This window comes from Salmo trutta, chromosome 1 (assembly GCF_901001165.1).
Source record: "Salmo trutta chromosome 1, fSalTru1.1, whole genome shotgun sequence".
Taxonomy (NCBI): Eukaryota; Metazoa; Chordata; class Actinopteri; order Salmoniformes; family Salmonidae; genus Salmo; species Salmo trutta.
In genome coordinates this window covers 81,163,901-81,181,745 of record NC_042957.1, presented here as the reverse complement: position 1 = coordinate 81,181,745, position 17,845 = coordinate 81,163,901, and the positions used below count along the sequence as shown (strand labels likewise).

Below are 17,845 nucleotides of genomic sequence, written 5' to 3'. Positions count from 1 at the left end.
GTCCAGAACCCAATTGCACAGGGCGGGGTTGAGACCCAGGGCCTCAAGCTTAATGATGAGCTTGGAGGGTACTACGTATGGTGTTGAATGCTGAGCTGTAGTCAATGAACAGCATTCTCACATAGGCATTCCTCTTGTCCAGATGGGATAGGGCTGTGTGCAGTGCTCATTCTCTCTGTGTCTCTGTCCTACAGAACTCAGTATACTCTCTTTTCCTATTGTTACACTGACTGACTCTCTCTCTCCCTCCTCCCCCTCTCTCCCCTCCCCTCTCCCTCCCCTTACTCCTTCTCTCTCTCTCCTCCAGGAGGGCTACCACTCCTGGCGGCCCAAGGAGAAAGTCCTCCTGGATAGTAACAACAATGAGAACTCGGTCCCCAAAGACTTTGACACTTTTGTTGACAGCAACAGCAACCTCGGGGCGCAGTCACTGTCTCAGCGCCAGCGAATGGCAGGAAACGCCGCCAAACACAAACCGGACAAGGCCCTAAGGCAAGGCATTCTGGGAAAGGCCTTGCCCAATGAGGTCAACGAGGTTATTCAGCAGTACACTCTTTCTCCACAGCAGCCCAGAGGAGTGGGACTTAAAGATAGCCACGCATACAAACGACCCAAACCTCACTCCCAGCTGTCCACTAAACCCGCTAGACCTTCCCCCTCTCCCTCCATCAAAACATCCAATCAGCATCAGCGACATCACCAACCCAGGAAGTTGGTGACTGCGGCTCCTGTGCGGGGGCAGCGGAGGGAGAAGCACCAGTGTGAGATCAGTGGGAAGGAGGCCATCTCGGCTCTGTCAAGAGCCAAGACCAGGGAGTGTCGTCAGCAGATAGCTGAGGTGTACTGCAGACACAAGGAGAGGACACTGATGCCGGAGACCGTCCCTCGATACTGCACCATAGAAGGTGAGTCTCATAGTGAATGCATCCCAAATGGCACCATATTACCTATATAGAGACCTACGGCTCCTGGTTAAAAGTAGTGCACTATATCATAATCACCTATTCCCCAAGTACACCGGGAATGTGCCTTAGTGAGAAGGGGCTGCCTTAGTGAGAAGGGACTGCCTTAGTGAGAAGGGCCTGCCTTAGTGAGAAGGTGATGCCTTAGTGACAAGGGGCTGCCTTAGTGAGAAGGGCCTGCCTTAGTGAGAAGGGGCTGCCTTAGTGAGAAGGGGCTGCCTTAGTGAGAAGGGCCTGCCTTAGTGAGAAGGGCCTGCCTTAGTGAGAAGGTGATGCCTTAGTGAGAAGGGGCTGCCTTAGTGAGAAGGGGCTGCCTTAGTGAGAAGGGGCTGCCTTAGTGAGAAGGGCCTGCCTTAGTGACAAGGTGCTGCCTCAGTGAGAAGGGGCTGCCTTAGTGAGAAGGGGCTGCCTTAGTGAGAAGGGGCTGCCTTAGTGAGAAGGGGCTGCCTTAGTGAGAAGGGCCTGCCTTAGTGACAAGGTGCTGCCTCAGTGAGAAGGTGATGCCTTAGTGAGAAGGGGCTGCCTTAGTGACAAGGTGCTGCCTCAGTGAGAAGGTGATGCCTTAGTGAGAAGGGGCTGCCTTAGTGACAAGGTGCTGCCTTAGTGAGAAGGTGCTGCCTTAGTGAGAAGGGGCTGCCTTAGTGACAAGGGGCTGCCTTAGTGACAAGGTGATGCCTTAGTGAGAAGGGGCTGCCTTAGTGAGAAGGGACTGCCTTAGTGAGAAGGGGCTGCCTTAGTGACAAGGTGATGCCTTAGTGACAAGGGGCTGCCTTAGTGACAAGGTGCTGCCTTAGTGAGAAGGTGCTGCCTTAGTGTGAAGGTGATGCCTTAGTGAGAAGGGGCTGCCTTAGTGAGAAGGGGCTGCCTTAGTGACAAGGTGCTGCCTTAGTGTGAAGGTGATGCCTTAGTGAGAAGGGGCTGCCTTAGTGAGAAGGGGCTGCCTTAGTGAGAAGGGGCTGCCTTAGTGACAAGGTGCTGCCTTAGTGTGAAGGTGCTGCCTCAGTGAGAAGGGGCTGCCTTAGTGAGAAGGTGTTGCCTTAGTGAGAAGGTGCTGCCTTAGTGAGAAGGTGCTGCCTTAGTGAGAAGGTGCTGCCTTAGTGAGAAGGTGCTGCCTTGGTGAGAAGGTGCTGCCTTAGTGAGAACAGCCTGCCTCAGTGAGAAGGTGCTGCCTTAGTGAGAAGGGCCTGCCTTAGTGAGAAGGTGCTGCCTCGGTGAGAAGGGGCTGCCTTAATGAGAAGGGCCTGCCTTAGTGAGAAGGTGCTGCCTCAGTGAGAAGGTGCTGCCTTAGTGAGAAGGGCCTGCCTTAGTGAGAAGGTGCTGCCTCAGTGAGAAGGTGCTGCCTTAGTGAGAACAGCCTGCCTCAGTGAGAAGGTGCTGCCTTAGTGAGAAGGGCCTGCCTTAGTGAGAAGGTGCTGCCTCGGTGAGAAGGGGCTGCCTTAATGAGAAGGGCCTGCCTTAGTGAGAAGGTGCTGCCTCAGTGAGAAGGTGCTGCCTTAGTGAGAAGGGCCTGCCTTAGTGAGAAGGTGCTGCCTCAGTGAGAAGGTGCTGCCTCAGTGAGAAGGGGCTGCCTTAGTGAGAAGGTGCTGCCTTAGTGAGAAGGTGCTGCCTCAGTGAGAAGGTGCTGCCTCAGTGAGAAGGGGCTGCCTCAGTGAGAAGGGGCTGCCTCAGTGAGAAGGTGATGCCTCAGTGAGAAGGAGCTGCCTTAGTGAGAAGGGGCTGCCTTAGTGTGAAGGTGATGCCTCAGTGAGAAGGTACTGCCTCAGTAAGAAGGGGCTCCCTCAGTGAGAAGGGACTGCCTCAGTGAGAAGGTGCTGCCTCAGTGAGAAGGGGCTGCCTCAGTGAGAAGGTGATGCCTCAGTGAGAAGGTGATGCCTCAGTGAGAAGGGGCTGCCTTAGTGACAAGGTGCTGCCTTGGTGACAAGGTGCTGCCTTGGTGACAAGGTGCTGCCTCAGTGAGAAGGAGCTGCCTCAGTGAGAAGGGGCTGCCTTAGTGTGAAGGTGCTGCCAGTAATAGACAACAGACAAACAGAACACAGACACAAGTCCACACAGACGTCAAACAGAATAGACAATATCAGAGCAATAAACAGAAAACATACAACTCTGGAGTAGAGGCTGATTACAGGGGGAATGTACCATTTACAGAGGGGATATACACTGAGTGGACAAAACATTAGGAATGAATCCAGGTCAAAGCTATGATCCCTTATTGATGTCACTTGTTAAATCCACTTCAATCAGTGTAGATGAGACAGGTTAAAGAATGATTTTATAGCCTTGAGACAATTGAGACATGGATTGTGTATGTGTTCCATTCAGAGGGTGAATGGACAAGACAACATATTTAAGTGCCTTTGAACGGGGTATGGTAGTAGGTGCCAGGCGCACCAGTTTGTGTCAAGAACTGCAACGCTGCTGGGTTTTCACGCTCAACAGTTTCCTGTGTGTATCAAGAAGGGTCCACCACCCAAAGGACATCCAGCCTACTGGACACCACTGTGGGAAGCATTGGAGTCAACATGGGCCAGCATCCCTGTGGAACGCTTTCAACACCTTGTAGAGTTCATGTCCCGAGAAATTGAGGCTGTTCTGAGGGCAAAAGAGGGTGCAACTCAATATTAGAGAGGTGTTCCTAATGTTTTGTACACTCAGTGTATCTATATTCTTTAAGTGAGAAGTAGGCTTTGGTCTGAACCCGAAAAAGAAAGGAAATTCACAATGCGTACTTCATCCATGCACTACCAAGGTTTTCCAGCACAAAGCTTTGACCTACTACAGCAGCTATATTGGTGTATTGTTCTTCCAACAATGTGTAGGCAGGTTGCTTAGGAATCAAACCTTCTCAAACAGCCTAATTCATATTCTTCCAGGAGGAGCTCTGACAATAGTGTGATTTGTACCGCGTACAAGGGAGTATATTACATTCCTCCCACCCCACACTAAGACATTACTCCATTCCACTACCTTTTCAAGCTTTTTATTATATAAAAGCAAGCTTTGCTTTTATACTTAGAGCATGGGATTCTGATTATGATTAGACTTGTAGATAATTGTATGTGTGGGGTACAGAGATGAGGTGGTCATTTAAAAATCATGTTAAACACATAGTATTGCAGTCAGAGTGAATTCATGCAACTTATTAAAAATGTAAAATGTTATTATGTGACTTGTTAAGCACTCCTGAACTGATGTAGGTTTGCCAGAACAAAAGGCTTGAATACTTATTGACTCAAGACATTTCAGCTTTTCATTTTTAATAAATATATACAACATTTCTAAAAACATAATTCCACTTTGACATGATGGGGGTGTTGTGTGTAGATCAGTGACACAAAATCTCTATTTAATACATTTTATATTCAGGCTGTAACACAACAAAATGTGGTAAAAGTCAAGGGGTGTGAATACTTTATGAAGGTACTGTACTAGAAAGGCCTAGTGATACATTACCTGGAAACAATAATGAGTTATTACAAGATATAACATGTACAATCAAAAAGTACATTACCGTTCAAAAGTTTGGGGTCACATAGAAATGTCCTTGTTTTTGAAAGAAAAGTTTTTTTTGGTCCATTAAAATAACACCAAATTGATCAGAAATACAGTGTAGACATTGTTAATGTCTCCACGGGGCGGCAGGTAGCCTAGTGGTTAGAGGGGCGGCAGGTAGCCTAGTGGTTAGAGGGGCGGCAGGTAGCCTAGTGGTTAGAGGGGGGGCAGGTAGCCTAGTGGTTAGAAGGGGGAGGCAGGTAGCCTAGTGGTTAGAGGGGCGGCAGGTAGTTTAGTGGTTAGAGGGGCGGCAGGTAGCCTAGTGGTTAGAGGGGCGGCAGGTAGCCTAGTGGTTAGAGCGTTGGACTAGTAACCGAAAGGTTGCAAGATCAAATCCCCGAGCTGACGAGGTAAAAATCTGTCATTCTGCACCTGAACAAGGTAGTTAACACACTGTTCCTAGGCCGTAATTGTAAATATGATTTTGTTCTTAACTGACTTGCCTAGTTAAATAAATGTTGTAAATGACTGTTGTAGCTAGAAACAGCTTTTTTTTAATGCAATATCTGCATAGGCGTGTGTTCCAATGGCACGTTGTGTTAGCTAATCCAAGTTTATCATTTTAAAAGGCTAATTGATCATTAGAAAACCCTTTTGCAATTATGTTGAGTATATGGAGCATCAGCATTTGTGGGTTCGATTACAGGCTCAAAATGTCCAGAAACAAATAACTTTCTTCTGAATCTCGTCAGTCTATTCTTGTTCTGAGAAATGAAGGGTATTCCATGCGAGAAATTGCCAAGAAACTGAAGATGTCGTACAACGCTGTGTACTACTCCCTTCACAGAACAGCATAAACAGAACCCTCGGGAGAGCCCTGACTTCTGTCTCCACGGTGACAAGTACTCTTTCCCTCCCTCTGTCTTTCAATTTTTGCACAAAATTTGAGAGAAATAAGCTTTTTGTGCGTACGGAACGTTTCTGGGATCTTTTACTTCAGTGTAGATATAAGAAATAAATGCTATTTCAAATGGTTATTACAGTGACCGTGGTCATTTGGCTGGACAATTACCATCATCCAAAGTACCATGACCGTCACAGCCCTGTAATACAATGAATAGAACGGGCTTGGAACCTCTCACTCTATTCATTCTATTTCTATGTCAGCACGTGGTCAGGAGTGGAGGAGGAAAGGAGAAAATGTGCGTCTAAAAATGTTATTACATTTTTTGTTGCTATTTGAACGGTTAGGACAGAGACCACAGTCATTTGGCTGGACAATTACCCTCATCCAAAATTACCTGACCGCCACAGTCATGCTTGTTTCCTTACCTTGTCTCCTCCCCTTGTCACCTCTCCTTGTCTCCCCTCCTTGTCACCTATCCTTTCCTCCTTGCTTAGTCTCCTCCCCGTGTCTCCTCTCCTTGTATCCTCTCCTTGTCTTTTCTCCTTGTCACCTCGCCATCCCCAGAGGGAAGAGAAAGACAGAGGGAGGGAAAGAGTACTTGTCACCCTGGAGACAGAAGTAGGGGCTCTCCCGAGGGTTCCGTCTAGAACTCCCCAGGGAGGCTGCCTTGCCAGTGCCTGATCTATTTAGGGAACATTCCACCACGTTCCCTGCTCTATGGGTGTGTCCCAAACACCACCCTGTTCACTTTATTCTACACTCTGGTCAAAAGTAGTGCACTATATAGTGCATAGGGTGCCATTTGAGCTGCAGTGTATACTACTCTACTCACTATAGGGCAGTGCCCACGCCAAGCCAGTGTAATTACACACTAGTTAGTACAGGAGTTAGATAGAGAAGTGCTGAGTAAAGCGTGTGTGTGTGGGTGTGTGTGTGTGTGTGTGTGTGTGTGTGTGTGTGTGTGGGTGTGTGTGTGTGTGTGTGTGTGGGTGTGGGTGGGTGTGGGTGTGTGGGTGTGTGTGGGTGTGTGGGTGTGTGTGTGGGTGTATGTGTGTGTGTGTGGGTGTGTGGGTGTGGGTGTGGGTGTGTGTGTGTGTGTGTGTGTGTGTGTGTGTGTGTGTGTGTGTGTGCGTGCGTGCGTGTGTGGGGGGGGCAGAGCTTGACTAAAGATAGACTGTCATCTAACCGCCCAGAAAGTTTAAGGTTTAGATTCAGCATTTAATTTATATGATTATATGTCTCTTTGATGATGCAGTAAGGGAGAGGAGAGGATATCTATAGCTTTAGAATGACTGGATGGTGCTGGCTGGCTGGTTTTGGCTGGCTAGTTGGCTGGCTGACTAGTGTTGGCTGGCTGGGTAGTTGGCTAGTTGGCTAGTTGGCTGGCTGGCTAGTTGGCTGGGTTGGCTGACTGGCTGGGTTGGCTAGTTGGCTGGGTTGGCTGTCTGGCTAGTTGGCTGGGTTGGCTGTCTGGCTAGTTGGCTGGGTTGGCGAGTTGGCTGGCTGGCTGGTTAGCTGGGTTGGCTAGTTGGCTGGCTGGCTGGGTTGGCTAGTTGGCTGGGTTGGCTGTCTGGCTAGTTGGCTGGGTTGGCTAGTTGGCTGGCTGGCTGGGTTGGCTAGTTGGCTGGGTTGGCTGGCTGGCTGGGTTGGCTAGTTGGCTGTTGGCTAGTTGGCTGGGTTGGCTGGCTGGCTGGGTTGGCTAGTTGGCTGTTGGCTAGTTGGCTGGGTTGGTTGGCTGGGTTGGCTGGGTTGGCTAGTTGGCTGGCTGGCTGGGTTGGCTAGTTGGCTGGGTTGGCTGGCTGGCTGGGTTGGCTAGTTGGCTGTTGGCTAGTTGGCTGGGTTGGCTGGCTGGCTGGGTTGGCTAGTTGGCTGTTGGCTAGTTGGCTGGGTTGGTTGGCTGGGTTGGCTGGGTTGGCTAGTTGGCTGGCTGGCTGGGTTGGCTAGTTGGCTGGGTTGGCTGGCTGGCTGGGTTGGCTAGTTGGCTGTTGGCTAGTTGGCTGGGTTGGCTGGCTGGCTGGGTTTGCTGGGTTGGCTGGTTGGCTGGCTGGCTGGCTGGGTTGGCTGGGTTGGCTGGCTGGTTGGTTGGTTGGCTGGCTGGTTGGCTGGGTTGTCCTAGGACTAAAGTTAAGCGTCCAGTGTAGCAGGAAGGTAAAAACCTCAAATAAAATAACATTGTATTTGTCATATGCGCCGAATACAACAGGTGTAGACTTTACCCTGAAATGCTTACTTACGAGTCCTGACATCCTCCATGTAGGCTGTCTCATTGTCGTCGGTGATCAAATCAAATGTATTTATATAGCCCTTCTTACATCAGCTGATATATCAAAGTGCTGTACAGAAACCCAGCCTAAAACCCCCAAACAGCAAGCAATGCAGGTGTAGAAGCACCAGGTGTGTGTGTGTATGCGTGTGTGTGTGTGTGTGTGTGTGTGTGTGTGTGTGTGTGTGTGTGTGTGTGTGTGTGTGTGTGTGTGTGTGTGTGTGTGTGTGTGTGTGTGTGTGTGTGTGTGCGTGCGGGGGGGAGTAATGGAAGGGTGGATGGATGACTGAAAGGGAGGAAGAGTGGAAAGGAGTGAGAGTTTAGTCAAAATGTTTGCAACAAACATCAACATACTACTCCTCCATACTGAGAAGTCCCCATCTAAACATCAACATACTACTCCTCCATACTGAGAAGTCCCCATCTAAACATCAACATACTACTCCTCCATACTGAGAAGTCCCCATCTAAACATCAACATACTACTCCTCCACACTGAGAAGTCATCATCTAATGTCCCCCACCATTGGATCATTTTGGTAAAGCCCATCCCCCTATTCTGATTGTCAGTTGTTGTTGTCAAACTTACGTGGGTCTGGAAACAATTATTTTCCTTAATACTGTGCAGTGAATTCCCACTAGATGAAAAGCCTAAATGAGTATGACATCCTGGCATTTAATGCATGCACAATTATAGAAATGACACTTTCTATAAAACGTTCTATTTGTGCACTCTACTATTTAACGCAGCATTTCTTCAGTAATAAAGTTACCCCTGTCTTCTTCCTACCTTCCCTGTGTGTACGTGTGTGTGTGTGTGTCTGTGTGTGTGTGTGTGTGTGTCCAGGTAAGGCCAATGTGAATGTACAGTGGGATGAGGGTTCAGAGCAGACTGCCCCTGCTGTGCCTGTTCGCATCGCCTTCGTCTTGGTGGTCCATGGCAGAGCGTCTCGGCAGTTCCAACGCCTGTTCAAGGCCGTCTACCATACCTCACACTACTACTATATACATGTAGACCAGGTAAGGTCATCTACCATACCTCACACTACTATTATATACATGTAGACTACTACAGACCATCTACCATACCTCACACTACTACTATATACATGTAGACCAGGTAAGGCCATCTACCATACCTCACACTACTACTATATACATGTAGACCAGGTAAGGCCATCTACCATACCTCACACTACTACTATATACATGTAGACCAGGTAAGGTCATCTACCATACCTCACACTACTACTATATACATGTAGACCAGGTAAGGTCATCTACCATACCTCACACTACTACTATATACATGTAGACCAGGTAAGGTCATCTACCATACCTCACACTACTACTATATACATGTAGACCAGGTAAGGCCATCTACCATACCTCACACTACTACTATATACATGTAGACCAGGTAAGGCCATCTACCATACCTCACACTACTACTATATACATGTAGACCAGGTAAGGCCATCTACCATACCTCACACTACTACTATATACATGTAGACCAGGTAAGGTCATCTACCATACCTCACACTACTACTATATACATGTAGACCAGGTAAGGCCATCTACCATACCTCACACTACTACTATATACATGTAGACCAGGTAAGGCCATCTACCATACCTCACACTACTACTATATACATGTAGACCAGGTAAGGCCATCTACCATACCTCACACTACTACTATATACATGTAGACCAGGTAAGGTCATCTACCATACCTCACACTACTACTATATACATGTAGACCAGGTAAGGCCATCTACCATACCTCACACTACTACTATATACATGTAGACCAGGTAAGGCCATCTACCATACCTCACACTACTACTATATACATGTAGACCAGGTAAGGCCATCTACCATACCTCACACTACTACTATATACATGTAGACCAGGTAAGGCCATCTACCATACCTCACACTACTACTATATACATGTAGACCAGGTAAGGTCATCTACCATACCTCACACTACTACTATATACATGTAGACCAGGTAAGGTCATCTACCATACCTCACACTACTACTATATACATGTAGACCAGGTAAGGCCATCTACCATACCTCACACTACTACTATATACATGTAGACCAGGTAAGGCCATCTACCATACCTCACACTACTACTATACATGTAGACCAGGTAAGGCCATCTACCATACCTCACACTACTACTATATACATGTAGACCAGGTAAGGCCATCTACCATACCTCACACTACTACTATATACATGTAGACCAGGTAAGGCCATCTACCATACCTCACACTACTACTATATACATGTAGACCAGGTAAGGTCATCTACCATACCTCACACTACTACTATATACATGTAGACCAGGTAAGGCCATCTACCATACCTCACACTACTACAATATACAGTGCATTCGGAAAGTATTCAGACACTCACTTTTTACACATGGATTATTCTAAAATAGATTAAATTAATTGTTTTCCTCATCAATCAACACGCAACACCCCATAATGACAAAGCAAAAACAGGTTTTTAGACATTTTTGCAAATGTATGAACAAAAAAAGTATTCAGTCCCACAGTTGACAGTGCATGTCAGAACACAGTGGCCTCCATCATTCTTAAATGGAAGACATTTGGGGCAGCGGTCTAAGGCACTGCATCTCAGTGCTAGAGGCGTAGTCCGGTGGCCGGTGTAGTCCATCATTGTAAATAAGAATTTGTTCTTAACTGACTTGCCTAGTTAAATAAAGTAAAAATAAAAAATTCCTAGAGCTGGCAGCCTGGACAAACCCAGCAATCGGGGGAGAAGGGCCTTGGTCAGGGAGGTGACCAAGAACCCAATGGTCGCTCTGACAGAGCTCCAGAATTCCTCTGTGGAGATGGGAGAACCTTCCAGAAGGACAACCATCTCTGCAGCACTCCACCAATCAGGCCTTTATGGTAGAGTGGCCAGACAGAAGCCACTCCTCAGTAAAAGGCACATGACAGCCGACTTGGAGTTTGCCAAAAAGCACCTAAAGGACTCTCAGACCATGAGAAACAAGATTATCTGGTCTGATGGAACCAAGATTGAACTCTTTGGCCTGAATGCCAAGCGTCATGTCTGGACGTTCACCTCTGAATGTCCTTGAGTGGCCCAGCCAGAACCCAGACTTCAACCCGATCGAACATCTCTGGAAAGACCTGAAAATAGCTGTGCAGCAACGATCCTCATCCAACCTGACAGAGCTTGAGAGGATCTACAGAGAAGAATGGGAGAAACTCTCCAAATACAGGTGTGCCAAGCTTGTAGCGTCATACCTAAGAAGACTCGAGGCTGTAATCGCTGACAAAGGTGCTTCAACACTGAGTAAAGGGTCTGAATACTTGTGCAAATGTGATATTTCCCGTTTTTGTTTTGTCATTATGGGGTTTTGTGTGTAGATTGATGAGGGGGAAAAACGATTTAATCCGTTTTAGAATAAGGCTGTAACGTAACAATATGTGGAAAAAGTCAAGGGGTCTGAATACTTTCTGAATGCGCTGTACATGTAGACCAGGTCAACCTGCAGACCAGGTCAACCTGTAGACCAGGTAAACCTGAAGACCAGGTCAACCTGTAGACCAGGTAAACCTGAAGACCAGGTCAACCTGTAGACCAGGTCAACCTGCAGACCAGGTCAACCTGCAGACCAGGTAAACCTGAAGACCAGGTCAACCTGTAGACCAGGTCAACCTGCAGACCAGGTCAACATGCAGACCAGGTCAACCTGTAGACCAGGTCAACCTGCAGACCAGGTCAACCTGCAGACCAGGTCAACCTGTAGACCAGGTCAACATGTAGACCAGGTAAACCTGTAGACCAGGTAAACCTGTAGACCAGGTAAACATGCAGACCAGGTAAACATGCAGACCAGGTCAACATGTAGACCAGGTCAACATGTAGACCAGGTCAACATGTAGACCAGGTAAACATGCAGACCAGGTCAACCTGCAGACCAGGTAAACATGCAGACCAGGTAAACATGCAGACCAGGTAAACCTGTAGACCAGGTAAACATGTAGACCAGGTAAACATGCAGACCAGGTAAACATGTAGACCAGGTAAACATGCAGACCAGGTAAACCTGTAGACCAGGTAAACATGTAGACCAGGTAAACATGCAGACCAGGTAAACATGTAGACCAGGTAAACATGCAGACCAGGTCAACCTGCAGACCAGGTAAACATGCAGACCAGGTAAACATGTAGACCAGGTAAACATGTAGACCAGGTAAACATGCAGATCAGGTAAACATGCAGACCAGGTAAACATGCAGACCAGGTAAACATGCAGACCAGGTAAACATGCAGATCAGGTAAACATGCAGACCAGGTAAACATGCAGATCAGGTAAACATGCAGACCAGGTAAACATGCAGATCAGGTAAACATGCAGACCAGGTAAACATGCAGACCAGGTAAACCTGCAGACCAGGTCAACCTGTAGACCAGGTAAACATGCAGACCAGGTAAACATGCAGACCAGGTAAACATGCAGACCAGGTAAACATGCAGACCAGGTAAACATGCAGACCAGGTCAACATGCAGACCAGGTAAACCTGCAGACCAGGTCAACCTGCAGACCAGGTCAACATGCAGACCAGGTAAACCTGTAGACCAGGTCAACCTGTAGACCAGGTAAACATGCAGACCAGGTAAACATGCAGACCAGGTCAACCTGCAGACCAGGTAAACCTGCAGACCAGGTAAACCTGTAGACCAGGTAAACATGCAGACCAGGTAAACCTGCAGACCAGGTAAACCTGTAGACCAGGTCAACCTGCAGACCAGGTCAACATGCAGACCAGGTCAACCTGTAGACCAGGTAAACATGCAGACCAGGTCAACCTGTAGACCAGGTAAACCTGCAGACCAGGTAAACCTGTAGACCAGGTAAACATGCAGACCAGGTCAACATGCAGACCAGGTAAACATGCAGACCAGGTCAACATGCAGACCAGGTAAACCTGTAGACCAGGTAAACATGTAGACCAGGTAAACATGTAGACCAGGTAAACATGCAGACCAGGTCAACATGCAGACCAGGTCAACATGCAGACCAGGTAAACCTGTAGACCAGGTAAACCTGCAGACCAGGTAAACCTGTAGACCAGGTAAACATGCAGACCTCTATTAATTTAGCCATTACCTTTCTTCCCTTCCCCCAGCGTTCCAACTACCTCCACAGACAGGTGGGGGCTCTAGCGAGCCAGTACTCCAACGTCCGTGTTACTTCCTGGAGGATGTCCACCATTTGGGGCGGGGCGAGCTTGCTCACCATGTACCTGCGTAGCATGGACGACCTTCTCAAGATGGCCGACTGGAATTGGGACTTCTTCATCAATCTCAGCGCAGCCGACTACCCTATCAGGTGGGCATGGAGGGTGTACTATAAGTAATGTACTATATAGGGAATAGGACCCATAGGGCTCTGGTCAAAAGTAGTGCACTATATAGGGAATAGGGTGCCATAGGGCTCTGGTCTAAAGTAGTGCACTATATAGGGAATAGGACCCATAGGGCTCTGGTCTAAAGCAGTGCACTATATATAGGGAATAGGACCCTGGTCAAAAGTAGTGTACTATGTAGGGAATAGGGCTCACAAACACACAGAATTCCACATAATGGCGGAAGTTGGTCTGACAGAAGGTCCTGAGTCACTAAGTTCTCTCTACTTCCAACTGGATCTACATTTTAGTCATTTAGCAGATGCTCTTATCCAGGGCAACTTACAGTAGTGAACACATACATTTCATACAATTTCATATTTTTTTTTTTCTGTGCTGGTCCCCCGTGGGAAACGAACCCACAACCCTGGCGTTGCAAACAAAATGCTCTACCAACTGAGCTACAGGGAAGGCTAAATCTCTTATTGAAGTGAACCAATCCCATGAGCCCCGCGGGCCCACTGGACAAAATCAATTCCACGTCAATACCCAGTGATGACATCAGAGTTGACACGGATCCCAGCGTGCTGCGTTTGTGTGTGTGATCGATGAGAGTGATGCACACACGGACACACACCACACACTTCTCATAATGTGTGTGTCTGTCTGTCTGTCTGTCTGTCTGTCTGTCTGTCTGTCTGTCTGTCTGTCTGTGTGTGTGTGTGTGTGTGTGTGTGTGTGTGTGTGTGTGTGTGTGTGTGTGTGTGTGTGTGTGTATGTGTGTATGTGATCCTAAACATCACTAGACTGAAGGGCACAGCAGCTAGCAGAGACAGAGGGGACAGACTGGGATGGAGGGAGGAGGGGAGGAGGAAAGGGAGGGGGGAGGAGGGGAGGAGGGCAGGAGGGAAAGGGAGGAGGAGAGGAGGAAAAGGGAGGAGGAGAGGAGGAAAGGGAGGGGGGAGGAGGGGAGGAGGGAAAGGCAGGAGGAGAGGAGGAAAAGGGAGGAGGAGAGGAGGAAAAGGGAGGAGGAAAGGGAGGAGGAAAGGGAGGAGGAAAGGAAGAAAAGGGAGGAGGCTGAGGAGGAAAAGGGAGGAGGGAAAGGGAGGAGAGAAGGAGGGAAAGGGAGGAGGGAAAGGGAGGAGGGGAGGAGGGAAGAGGGAAGGAGGGAAAGGGAGGAGGGAAAGGGAGGAGGGGAGGAGGGAAGAGGGAAGGAGGGAAAGGGGAGGACACACATTCATAGGTCCAGACATACAGACATGTACAGACACACACACACACACACACAGAGAGGTTTGGATGCAGTGACATTGTGGCTTCACCTCTACTGCTTTTCAGCATAGGAAAATTCAATAGTACAGATGGCTGTGTGTGTTCATCTGTCTGTCCATTCTTCAATTGGAGTTTCTCTCTCTCTCTCTCTCCCTCCCTCTCCCTCTTTCTCTCTCTCTCTTTAATCTCTCATTCACCATGCCATACATCTAACTAATTCTGTCTGCGTCAACTTCAGATTCACATCTGGTGTGTGTGTGCGCGTGCGTGTGTGCACATGTGTGTGTGTAACCTTATCCTTATTGCCTGTCTCTGCCTAGCGTGTTAGCATTGTGCTCCAGCCTTGATAAGGTACTGTAATACTTCTGTGAGTGTTAATTAGCAAGCTAATTAAAGAGGAATTAGGAAAGTGTAATTGCTTTGAGAGTTTGGGACTCATGTTCTGTTCAGATGGGAGTAGAGGATTGAGTTAGTTAGTTAGGCGTGTGTTTTGGGGGGAGTTGGGGTGGGGACGGGGGCTGTTGGGTATATGTGTGTGTGTGTGTGTGTGTGTGTGTGTGTGTGTGTGTGTGTGTGTGTGTTAGGGGCTGGGACGATACCAGAATCGCAACAACAAAAAATCCACGGCAAAAATGAGAACACAAACCAGGCCAAACTCTGGTCCTTGTATATAAACTATAGTGTATAATATAAATATAATATAATATAATATAAATATAATAGTGTATAATATAAATATAATATAATATAATATAAACTATAGTGTATAATATAAATATAATATAATATAATATAAACTATAGTGTATAATATAAATATAATCTCAGCGACTGTTCAAACAATAAACCAAACAACATTGTAGCCGCATTAGAATCCCCCAAAATGCATTTTGTTTAGAAAGGATGACTAGCTGATTGACAACCTAAAAACAGCCCCTAAGCCATGTGCCTTTTCTTTGCGACCAGAACGTGATGTCGTTCTGTTTGTAGCTGATATGGGAGTGAATACATTGAAGCAGCGTATCAAACTGGAATAAGGTAGCAGGTTACACTGGTAAGTATAACAATATTTGCCAGGGCAAATTATTTCATTATAAATCTGACTATTTCACACGGGGAAGATGTGTGAAGCTAAAAGGTTAGCTTGCTTGCTGTTTTTAACAAGCTAGCTAGCAAACTGCTAGCGAAGTTGCCTACAGCCAACTGGCAAATATGCAGTTGGTTTTCATGTAAATTGGTTAACAGTGGTGTTGATGTTTTAAAATGTGATTCTTCTTTGCTTTTACCACAATGGGAAGACAACAACAAGTAAATCCCTGCTATCGCCCCCTTGTGTATGTTGCTATTGGCGGGGTCTAGGAACATAGACTGGCAAGGGAATCACGTTACAAAAGGTGGACGTTGCTCAAATATTCGGAGGACTCCAGCAAAGAGCATGGGCCTAGATAAACCCTTTCATACCTACAGTGCCTGGTTAGCGTCCAAGCGTTGATTTGGAATTTTGGCCTGTGTGTGCCCCCTCGTGTTGATTGGCTGTGTGACTGATTGACAGCTGTCTGCCCTCCCCAGGACAAATGAACAGCTGGTGGGCTTCTTGACAAAGTACCGGGACATGAACTTCATCAAATCCCACGGCAGAGACAACACACGGTGAGACACATGTTCCTCTGTGTGTGTGTTTGTGTGTGTGTTCATCTGCGTTTGTGTGTGTGTTCATCTGCGTGTGTGTGTGTTCATCTGCCTGTGTGTTTGTGTGTGTTCATCTGCCTGTGTGTTTGTGTGTGTGTTCATCTGCCTGTGTGTGTATGTGTGTGTTCATCTGCGTGTGTGTGTGTGTGTGTTCATCTGTGTGTGTGTGTGTGTCCTTTCCAGGTTCATCCGTAAGCAGGGTCTGGACCGGCTCTTCTTCGAGTGTGACACACACATGTGGCGCCTAGGCGACCGCAAGATCCCAGAAGGCATTGCGGTGGACGGAGGTTCCGATTGGTTCCTTCTGAACCGCATGTTTGTGGATTACATCATCAACTCTGAAGATGAGCTGGTCGTCAGCATGAAGCGCTTCTACGCATACACACTGCTGCCTGCCGAGGTAACACACACACACACACACACACACACACACACACACACACACACACACACACACACACACACACACACTACGCAATCAGCACAAACTGCACACTACTGAGTATCTAACATATCCCCCCCCTCTCCAGTCGTTCTTCCACACAGTACTAGAGAACAGTGCTCACTGTGAGAGTATGGTGGACAACAACCTGCGTATCACCAACTGGAACAGGAAGCTGGGCTGTAAGTGTCAGTACAAACATATCGTAGACTGGTGTGGCTGCTCCCCCAATGACTTCAAACCTCCTGACCTGCCACGCTTTCAGGTGAGACACACACGCATACAACGCGTACAACACACACACACACGCACACACAGGGCTGTAAATCTCAGTACATCTCTCTGCCAAGGGTATGAGCCAGAATATCTTAGCTCTAGCTGCCTAACTTCTATGAGCCAGAATATCTTGGCTCTAGCTGCCTAACTTCTATGAGCCAGAATATCTTAGCTCTAGCTGGCTAATTTATGTGAACCAGAATATCTTGGCTCTAGCTGGTTAATTTATGTGAACCAGAATATCTTGGCTCTAGCTGGTTAATTTATGTGAACCAGAATATCTTGGCTCTAGCTGGTTAATTTATGTGAACCAGAATATCTTGGCTCTAGCTGGTTAATTTATGTGAACCAGAATATCTTGGCTCTAGCTGGCTAATTTATGTGAACCAGAATATCTTGGCTCTAGCTGGTTAATTTATGTGAACCAGAATAGCTATGTGACAGCTGGCTAATTTATGTGAACCAGAATATCTTGGCTCTAGCTGGTTAATTTATGTGAACCAGAATAGCTATGTGACAGCTGGCTAATTTATGTGAACCAGAATATCTTGGCTCTAGCTGGTTAATTTATATGAACCAGAATAGCTATGTGGCAGCTGGCTATGTCTCACTGTGGCACAGCAAATGGACAAGAATAGCTTAACGTTCACAACTAAGTGCTCCTGTCTGTACTTATAGCCAGTGGTTACTTTATTCATCTAACAACTGTTCCAGGGCCAGTGGTGGTTGAGTTCCTGATGATATTGATGATGACTTGGCCAGAGGAAACTGATCCTAAATCAGCAGTTCTGGATCAGTGTGTGAGCGGTGGTTTCTGTAGTGCCTTGTAGCTGGTGGCGTGTGATTGTCAGAGTTGTTATTATAATAATGTTGGGGTTGTTGGACTGTAGAGAGGTCTTATGTAGCCCTGACCGAAGGGAAGCACACACACACACACACACAGTGGTTTCTGAGGGTTTTCATTCGATTGAGTTTCCTGGACAGTGAGGTCGTCTTTAACCCTGAACCTCCCAGCTGAGTGCAGCTACGCCCCCACCCCAGAATATACCACAGGTTCACGTGCACATAGATTATCTCTCTCTCTCTCTGTCTCTCTCTCTCTCTCTCTCGCTGTCTGTCTCGCTCTCTCGCTG

The 17,845-nt window shown here is 47.3% G+C and overlaps 1 protein-coding gene across 1 annotated transcript in view; it reads left to right on the top strand.

Annotated features, from left to right (window-relative positions):
- Nucleotides 1-16,898, top strand: part of LOC115200438 (xylosyltransferase 1) — a 30,269-nt gene extending 13,371 nt beyond the window's left edge. The window contains exons 2-7 of the mRNA XM_029763557.1: nucleotides 308-905; nucleotides 8,469-8,641; nucleotides 12,816-13,018; nucleotides 15,875-15,955; nucleotides 16,178-16,394; nucleotides 16,525-16,898. Coding sequence (XP_029619417.1) covers nucleotides 308-905; nucleotides 8,469-8,641; nucleotides 12,816-13,018; nucleotides 15,875-15,955; nucleotides 16,178-16,394; nucleotides 16,525-16,860 — 1,608 coding nt within the window. The 3' untranslated portion in view covers nucleotides 16,861-16,898. The remainder of the gene's footprint in view (nucleotides 1-307; nucleotides 906-8,468; nucleotides 8,642-12,815; nucleotides 13,019-15,874; nucleotides 15,956-16,177; nucleotides 16,395-16,524) is intronic.
- The last annotated feature ends 947 nt before the right edge of the window (nucleotides 16,899-17,845 follow it).